This window comes from Larimichthys crocea, unplaced genomic scaffold (genome assembly GCF_000972845.2).
Source record: "Larimichthys crocea isolate SSNF unplaced genomic scaffold, L_crocea_2.0 scaffold148, whole genome shotgun sequence".
Classification (NCBI taxonomy): domain Eukaryota; kingdom Metazoa; phylum Chordata; class Actinopteri; family Sciaenidae; genus Larimichthys; species Larimichthys crocea.
This window is the reverse complement of record NW_020852030.1, coordinates 385,412-394,713: the sequence shown is the minus strand read 5'-3', so window position 1 is coordinate 394,713 and position 9,302 is coordinate 385,412. Positions and strand designations below refer to the sequence as shown.

The 9,302-nt window shown below is 43.4% G+C and overlaps 1 protein-coding gene across 6 annotated transcripts in view; it reads left to right on the top strand.

Annotated features, from left to right (window-relative positions):
- Positions 1 to 989: 989 nt before the first annotated feature.
- lhfpl4b (LHFPL tetraspan subfamily member 4b) overlaps positions 990 to 9,302 on the top strand; it is a 23,198-nt gene continuing 14,885 nt past the window's right edge. Inside the window, exons 1-7 of one of the 6 annotated variants that reach the window (XM_027275640.1) lie at positions 990 to 1,172; positions 1,986 to 2,206; positions 2,576 to 2,631; positions 2,858 to 2,901; positions 2,996 to 3,159; positions 3,234 to 3,272; positions 3,365 to 4,590. In XM_027275640.1, coding sequence (XP_027131441.1) covers positions 1,017 to 1,172; positions 1,986 to 2,206; positions 2,576 to 2,631; positions 2,858 to 2,901; positions 2,996 to 3,159; positions 3,234 to 3,272; positions 3,365 to 3,533 — 849 coding nt within the window. In that variant the 5' untranslated portion in view covers positions 990 to 1,016 and the 3' untranslated portion in view covers positions 3,534 to 4,590. Of the gene's footprint in view, positions 1,173 to 1,985; positions 2,207 to 2,426; positions 2,632 to 2,821; positions 2,902 to 2,995; positions 3,273 to 3,364; positions 4,591 to 9,302 lie in introns of those variants that run through there. The other 5 variants (XM_027275639.1, XM_027275644.1, XM_027275641.1 and 2 more) reach the window with 5 other exon arrangements.

Genomic DNA, 9,302 nt, shown 5'->3' with positions numbered 1-9,302 from the left:
TGCAGTGATTGATCATTACAGTGATTGATTACTGCATTGATTGATTATTGCAGTGATTGATTATTACAGTGATTGATTATTGCAGTGATTGATTATTGCAGTGATTGATTATTACAGTGATTGATTATTGCAGTGATTGATTACTGCAGTGATTGATTATTAGTGATTGATTATTGCAGTGATTGATCACTGCAATAATCGATCACTGCAGTGATTGATTACTGCAGTGATTGATTACTGCAGTGATTGATTATTGCAGTGATTGATTACTGCAGTGATTGATTATTGCAGTGATTGATTATTGCAGTGATTGATTATTGCAGTGATTGATTATTACAGTGATTGATTATTGCAGTGATTGATTACTGCAGTGATTGATTATTAGTGATTGATTATTGCAGTGATTGATCACTGCAATAATCGATCACTGCAGTGATTGATTATTGCAGTGATTGATTACTGCAGTGATTGATTATTACAGTGATTGATTATTGCAGTGATTGATTATTGCAGTGATTGATTATTGCAGTGATTGATTATTGCAGTGATTGATTACTGCAGTGATTGATTATTGCAGTGATTGATTACTGCAGTGATTGATTATTGCAGTGATTGATTATTAGTGATTGATCACTGCAATAATCGATCACTGCAGTGATTGATTATTACAGTGATTGATTACTGCAGTGATTGATTATTGCAGTGATTGATTACTGCAGTGATTGATTATTGCAGTGATTGATTACTGCAGTGATTGATTACTGCAGTGATTGATTATTGCAGTGATTGATTACTGCAGTGATTGATTATTGCAGTGATTGATTATTGCAGTGATTGATTACTGGACGGCCTGTCACGTGAACCAAAATATAATAATTATAATTAAAATCATTTAATAAAAATAAAAAAACATTTACGAAACACGTCTGTGAGCTTTGTGACGTCATCAGAGCATCGAGACTGAGCTGAATGACGTCACATTAATATTATCATCACTGTGCGCGCTCGTGCACGTGATGCAGCTCCACATCCGGGTATGTAGCGCTGCATCCACTCCTCCACCCTCTGCATCCTCATCCTGCAGACAGACCAGCAGAGCGACAGACAGGTCAGCAGAGCGACAGACAGACAGATCAGCAGAGCGACAGACAGATCAGCAGAGCGACAGACAGGTGGGTCTCCTCTAGCTGCAGGTTCGTTTGTTTCCGTTTCATGCTCGACATTTAAATCTCGACAGACACACAGACAGACAGACAGACAGGCTGACACACAGACAGGCTGACACACAGACAGGCAGGCACACAGACAGGCAGGCACACAGACAGGCAGGCAGACAGACAGGCTGAGCGGTCTGTGTGTCGGTAGGTGATGTAACCGTCGGTGTTTGTTTCTGTCCGTATCTTGATGCTGATTGGCTGTCACGCTCTGATTGATGCTGTTTACTCCAGCACAGTGACGTCACGTTTTTTTAAATATACATGCATCTTTAATTTTTACATTTCGTCATTTACCTGAAGCTTTCATATAAAGTGACTCACAGAGAGACAGGCAGCGTGCAGAGAGACAGGCAGCGTGCAGAGAGACAGTTCTTAAAGGCGCAGTGCATGTCCAGCTGTTAGTGTTGTTTATGTAATAAAGTTTATTTCAAATGTCTGTCTGTCTCTCTGCCTGTCTTTCTGTCTGTCTCTCTGCCTGTCTTTCTGTCTGTCTCTCTGCCTGTCTCTCTCTCTCTGTCTCTCTGTCTCTCTCTCTGTCTGTCTGTCTCTCTGCCTGTCTCTCTGTCTCTGTCTCTCTGTCTGTCTCTCTGTCTGTCTGTCTCTCTCTCTCTGTCTCTCTCTCTCTGTCTCTCTGTCTGTCTCTCTGTCTGTCTGTCTCTCTGTCTGTCTGTCTCTCTCTCTCTGTCTCTCTCTCTCTGTCTCTCTGTCTCTCTCTCTGCCTGTCTGTCTGTCTGCCTGTCTCTCTCTCTCTGCCTGTCTGTCTGTCAGTCATGTCGGGGTCTCCCGCCCTCTCCGACCTGTCTCGTCTCTATCAGACGGAGTTTGTCCGCAGTGCTCGTGCGGTCGGCGTCCTCTGGGCCGTGTGCACGCTCTGCTTCGCCATCATCCAGGTGGTCGTCCTCGTGCAGCCGTCCTGGATCGGCACCGCAGACACCCGCCACCAGGGGGCGGGCCCAGCTCCGCCCAGCGGCACCCTGGGACTGTTTGAGGTAAGGAAAGGGAAGCCACGCCCACCACACAGCCACTGTCCAATCACAGCTCAGCTACAGTGACAGCAGGTTATGATGCAACGGAATGTCTCTGTGTCCCGTGTGTCCTCGTGTCTCTGTGTGTCCTCATGTGTCTGTGTGTCCTGGTGTGTCCGTGTGTCCTCATGTGTCTGCGTGTCCTCATGTGTCTGTGTGTCCTCATGTGTCTGTGTGTCCTCAGGTGTGTGTGGAGTCGGACTGGCCAGTCCCAGACTGTCGTGGCGGTCTGTCCAGTCTGTCCCCGTTGCCGTCCTTCCAGTCGGTGGCGGTGTTGGTGGGCGTGTCTCTTTGGGCCGTGTGGACCAGCGTCCTCTGTCTCTGTCTCTTCAGGTTCTGCAGTGCCGCCACCGTCTACAAGATCTGCGCATGGCTGCAGCTCACTGCGGGTCAGTTACTGGTTCTGTTGGTTCTGTTGGTTCACTTTGTAGCTACGGTAAGCTAAGCTGCCTCTCTGTCTGCCTGTCTGTCTCTCTGTCTGCCTGTCTCTCTCTGCCTGTCTCTCTCTGTCTGCCTATCTCTCTCTCTCTGCCTGTCTGTCTCTCTGCCTGTCTGTCTCTCTGCCTGTCTCTCTCTCAGGGTTCTGTCTGGCCTTGGCCTGTCTTCTGTTTCCAGACTCTTGGGAGAGTCCGGAGATGAGAGCTCTGTGTGGAGACTCTGTGAGTATCAAAGTATCCGAGTACTTCCAGTACTGAGAGTACTCAGAGTAAAAGTACAGAGGTGTGTGTGTAGTCTCATGATAACAGGATCCAGGTGTGTCTGTGTCCAGGTGGGCAGCTTCTCTCCGGGTTCCTGTTCGGTCCACTGGGCCTACATCCTCGCCATCCTGGGGGTTCTGGACGCCGCCATCTTGGCCACGCTGGCCTTCGTCCTGGCCAACAGACAGGACGCCCTGCTGCCGCCGGACGCCAAGGAAGGTGGGCGGGTCCAGGTAGCTCAGCACAGAGTGTCGTCAGGTCGGCTTCCTGTAACAATGTTTGTGTTTCCATAGTGACCACAGGTCTGCTGATGTCAGCGTAGAGTCACCAGGTGAGTCTGTCCCACTCTGACCGCGGTCATGTGACCATCGAGACACGATACAAACTTTGTTTACCTCCTGATCTCTCCATCCTTCATCACCACAGGAGGAGGAGGAGGAGGAGGAGGAGCCAACAGGTATCCCCCTCTCACCATCACCTGGTTTCCTTCCTGTTGTCATGGTGAAGAACGAAGAGGAGCAGGAAGTGTCACAGACCCCATGGTCGCGTCTGATGTCGTCCCACAGTGTTTTCGTTCTGTCTCTGAGTGCTGAGCCGGCCGGGTCGGACCGGGTCGGACCTGGTCGGACCTGGTCGGACCGGGTCGGACCAGATTTAGCCTCGCAGCACTTTGAACGTCATGTGACTGTTACTATGGGATGGATGAATGTTTGAATGTTGGTTTAACGTTACAGTCATGTTTGTTCAGTGTTAGCCACATGGTCACATGTTCTCTCGTCAGCTTCAGGTCAGACTACACGACGTCACAATCAGCTGTTCAAGTGTTTTTACCTTCAAGCTCCTCTGACTGACCCGAGGACCCGAGGACCCGTCCTCCAGTTTGTGTGTCGAGGAGTCCATGAGCAAAATACTGAAGGCTGAGTGTGTGAGAGTGTGAGAGAGAGAGAGAGAGAGAGAGAGAGAGAGAGAGAGAGAGAGAGTGTGTGTGTGTGTGTGTTGCGCTTTGACTGTTGAAAACATGCTAAGCTAAGCTAAACACAGACATGAGGATCCTCAGTAAAGTCTCAGTTTCCTGTCAGCATGACCTTTGACCTTTGACCTTTGTAGTAGATCTTCAGTCTTCCTGTTGTTGTTGAACACTTTTTAGATTTATTTTTATAGAGCATGAAAAACAGAAAACCACGTTTTACGAACTCGTGGTCACATGATGTCACTGCCCAGTCAAAACCACGTATCTCCAGATTTAGTGAATTTTAATTTTCCAAACGTAAAATCAATTTATGAATTCTTTAAGAAAGATACATTTAAAAAATGATCCGATAAACATTTTAAAGATGAAACACAGATACGTGTTTTCTACAGGACAGTTTCAGACGTGCAAACATTGTAGTGCCAAAGAAAAAAGTTTCCATGGTTACAGTAACATTTATCAAAACGTGCTCATGTGAATTTTTATGTGCAATAAAAAAAAAAATTGTCCCTCACGTGTCTTCATACTTTTATCAATTCTTTTATAGTAAAACCGTTCATGGTTGTCTGAACGAATTATGAACGTCAGGTGATGAAACTGATTTTTACCAATTTATGTTTTCATAAGTGACCTGAACATGTTACCTGACCACAAAAAGTTTGAATAAAAGTCATAAAAAATGGTGGTAAAAAACGAAAAATCGTTGTTTTTCTGATTGTTTTTCTGATTGTTTTTCTGTTTTTCTGTTGTTTTTCTGTTGTTTTTCTGCTTTTCTGTTGTTTTTCTGTTTTTCTGTTGTTTTTCTGTTGTTTTTCTGCTTTTCTGTTGTTTTTCTGTTGTTTCTGATTGTAGTGGTTAAGTCCCATTTCCAGTTGCTACTGCTGCTAATTTTGTTGACAGACGTGTGAACCGGAGAAACTGATGCTGAAACTTTGCTGACTTTAACTGACCCCTAGTGTTCAGGAGGGATAAAATACTAAATAAATACAACAGAATATATGGCTCCTACACACCAGCCCCTAACTGCGTATGGCAGAAGACAGAGCAATTTTCAACAAATATTTAAAAAGGAGCCACAAAATGCAAGACAAAAACAACAAACTAAATAATACAAACTCGTAACATTCATAAACATAGGCAATAATACCTCATGCAATGTTTTTGATTGAATCATCAACACGTGAATTTTAACTTAATCCTCAATCTGTAGCTTCACATAAGAGGCAGATTTTTGTTACAGGTCTTTCGATTACACTTGTTTTAGTCTTAAGACGAACAGACCGTACCAGAACTCTCCTATCGGGAAAGGTTTTCACTGTTCTTCCAAGCAACCAGAATCCTCGTGGTGCTGTAGAATCCACGACTACGACATCTCCAGGCATGAAACTTCTTTTTTCCTTTGTACATGTTTGTCGTTCTTGTAACAGTGGCAGATACTCAGCAACCCATCTCCTCTTTGTATATAGATCTTTCTTTTCAAAAAGTCCTGGTGGCAGAAATGGTTTACCTTTCATCAGAAGCAAGTGATCTGGGGTCAGTGCCTCGAGGTCATTTAAATCTTCAGACAGTGTTGTGATAGGTCGATCATTCAACATTGCTTCAATTTCACAGAGCACGGTTTGAAACTCTTCATCATCCAAACTTTGTTGATGTAGGACTGAGCTCAAAATCTTTCTGACCATCCGTATGATGCGCTCCCAAGCGCCCCCATGATGTGAACCAGCCGGTGGGTTAAAGCTCCACTTTATTCCCCTTTGTGACAAAGATTTTACAATGTGGTGCTGGTTTAGAGAAGCTAAGGCTTCTCTTAGCTCTGTTTCGGCTCCCACAAAGTTTGCCCCATTGTCCGACCTCATATGAGAAACTTGTCCTCTTCGACAGATGAATCTTCGCAAAGCGTTGATGCATGAGTTTGTTTTTCGAGAGAGTAAGCGACCTCCAGGTGAACAGCTCTACTTGCCATACAAGTGAATATTCCTCCATATCGCTTCACAATGCTACGTCCTCTTTTCACGTCGGCTGGGCCGAAGTAATCTACACCTACATTAGTGAATGGAGGGAGATCAGGAATGATTCTCTCGATCGGCAAGTCTGCCATTTTCTGTTGTCCAGTCTTTCCTCTGTACCGCCTGCAAAATCTGCACCTTGCGATGGTCTTTCTTACTGCAGCATTGGCATCTGTGATCCAATATTTTTTCCTTACAGAAGAAATTACATGATTTCTTCCCCTGTGGCCAAGCTGTTCATGAAAATAACGAAGAATAAGGCTTGAGATATGTTGGTCTTTAGATAAGATGAGAGAATGTTTCTGTCCTCTGGCATTGCGGCCCTATTCAGCCGTCCTCCTACTTTTAAAAGTCCAGCTTCCAAAATTGGATCCAGTTTGTAGATGGTGCTGCCCTTTGTTATTTCTGATTTCCCAGATATTAATGCAGCAAAGTCATTTGCAAATCTCTCTCACTGGCAAAAGGAAATGATTGAAGTCTCAGCCTCCAAGAGATCATCCAGCGACAAGTTCTGATTTCCAAGCCAAGCTCTAAAGTCTCGCATTTCTTTATCAAATGATGACGATTCATCAACACGAGTATTTCCAAGCTGCAACTGTTTTCTTTTCTCACTCAGTTTTAACAGCATTGCTTTCAGTTTGAGGATCCACGCCACTGCAACCTTTAGCTTCTGCCAGTCAGAAAAATAAGCTATCAGTTGGTTTGTTGCATCCAAGGTACTGACAACAGTTGGATTTACCATGAGGTCCCGTTTAACCTCTGGATCATCGGGGGTGACACTGAGGAAATGCTGGCCACTTTTCTTCAGGCTCCCACAGGAACTTTCTATTTTAATTAAAATTTGGACTTTTCCAAGGGAAGCTGCAGCTGTTTGAAACATTTTGTCAGTTCTAACAGAAACAGCTGCAGCTGTGAGTTCCAGACCAGGTAACGGGCTTTAGTGGAGCCACTCTGGCTTCACCAAACAAGAAAGCAACGTGAATGATTTTCAACATTCTGAGGTAAGTAACTCTCTCGCTAGTGTCGGAAAAATTATGCAATTGCAAGCTGCTGTTTTTTCCTCCTTCAGATCTGTGTGCTCCTCTGAAGCTTGTGTCCTTTAAAGCAGCACGAGTCTTTACCGCGGCCTCCTCTGCTTCTGCTTCATGCTGCAGATGAAGCATGAGATTCACTTTGTGACTGGACTGTTTACCGAGTGTGTTTGATTCGACATTTGAAATTCCCTCCCGCCTCGTCAGCAGAGCAACTTTGACTTTTAGACAACCACGTACTCACATCAGCAATAAAATCATTGACGTTCAACATTTTTGCTTTATACCATGTTTCATGTTTTGTTGCTTCATCCTCAGCTAATAATCCCAATAAAGTCCCATGTGCTTGTTTTGCTTCATCACACACAACCTTATTTTATTTACACAACTTTTATCACATCAGGTGAACAGTTGTTTCCTTTAATTTAAATAATTTATTCAGTTTAGTTTGTCTTTTTGTAAATAGTCTCTTTTCCATTAATGCTTTGGCTGTTTCTCGCGCTTTTGCATTAAGTTCAGTCTCGTTCAGTTTATCTTTAATTAATGAGCCGCAAGGTTGCGCAATTTCCCCTTTCATTTGATGACGTCAGTGGTAAATAAACACACGGAGTTTACGTCTTCACGTGCGCGGTGCGTTGGATTTACGCCAACATGTGCGCACATATTTACAATGGCCATTCATTAGTGTCAGCTGCACATACCCCAAACGTTGGCCGGCGAAGGTGGTCCGATGCCCCGATCTCTGACGCTGATGTCCCGGTGGCTCCGGTAAACCTCCAGCAGGTGATCGATGCAGTCCAGGTGTAACCGCCGTAACGCGATTATCCAACGGCGAATCTCATTGATTCCCAATGAATTATCCGATGTGTCCCCATGGTCCACAATGAAGCAGGTTTTGACCTGACTGTAGTGGCTAAGTCCCATTTTCAGCCGCTACTGTTGACAGTTAGACATGTGAACCGGAGAAACCGACTTTAACTGAAAATCCATTCATTGCGCACTTTGCAATTTTCCACGAGCTTCACAAACAAAAAGTGTCCTTTTAAACAAAACCACGTACATCCTCCAAGTCCACAGTCCAAAACTTTCTGCCCACAAAATCAGACGCACCTGTGGCTGATGATCTGCACTAAACAGGTATGGTTGGCCTCGGCCTATACCATACCACCCCCTAGTGTTCAGGAGGGATAAAATACAAAATAAATACAACAGAATATATGGCTCCTACACTGATGTTTTTCTGTTGTTTTTCTGTTGTTTTTCTGATGTTTTTCTAATGTTTTTCTGTTGTTTTTCTGTTGTTTTTCTAATGTTTTTCTGATGTTTTTCTGTTGTTTTTCTGATGTTTTTCTAATGTTTTCTGATGTTTTTCTAATGTTTTTCTAATGTTTTTCTGATGTTTTTCTGTTGCTTTTCTAATGTTTTTCTGTTGTTTTTCTAATGTTTTTCTGATGTTTTTCTGTTGTTGCATGTTTTAACCATTCGTGTCCTGAGATGGATTAAAGGGAAGAACACAGAGACATTTGTGGTCGATACTTTAATTGAATTCAGACGAATAAAGTGTTTAGTTTCACCACATACACACTGACAGAGCTGCTGCACACAAGCTGAAGTACACAGAGCGGATGAGTCTCCACGGTTACCATCACTGTCCATCGTTCATTTGTCAGATTGACATCGACGGAAGGAGGAAGTGTTTTAATGATGAATCAGAGTGGGCGAGGTTGACTTCAAGTCCCAGAAGTCCTTCCTGTCAGAAACAACCAATCAGAGAGCTTCAGACTGAGAGATGTGATGATGTGATCCATAAATTTGATCCTTTTTGATTTTGCAACAACTGCTGAGGATTGTGGGTACTGTAGTGTTTAAAGTCTGGTCAGTATTCTTCCTGTTCAAGTGTCGGCTCACCTGTAAATTTGTAGTTTTTACACGTTCTCCTGAGCTGAGTAAAACAACAGGTTTTCACAGAAATTCATTGAAATTTATGAAAACATTAAATCTAATTTAGTTAACACAGAAAATGGTGAATGGTGTCCCTCAGGGTTCAATCCTCAGACCGCAGACAACACGATTATTTAAGAGTCAAAATAAATCAACTTTGAGCTTTATGACTACAAATACATTTAAATCCAAATATCTTTAAAGAAATATCTGAACTTAATAAGTTTGTTTTTCTGTTGTTTTTTTAAATTTGTTTTTGTTGTTTGATTTTGAGTAAATTTGAAAACCAGATTCATCCTGATTGAATCAAAAACAAATCAGTTAAACAATAACTGAACAAATCACACCATGTTCTCGGAGTCAGGACTGAACTCTTTCATTTCTTCACGCCTCCATCTTTACAACATTTCTTCC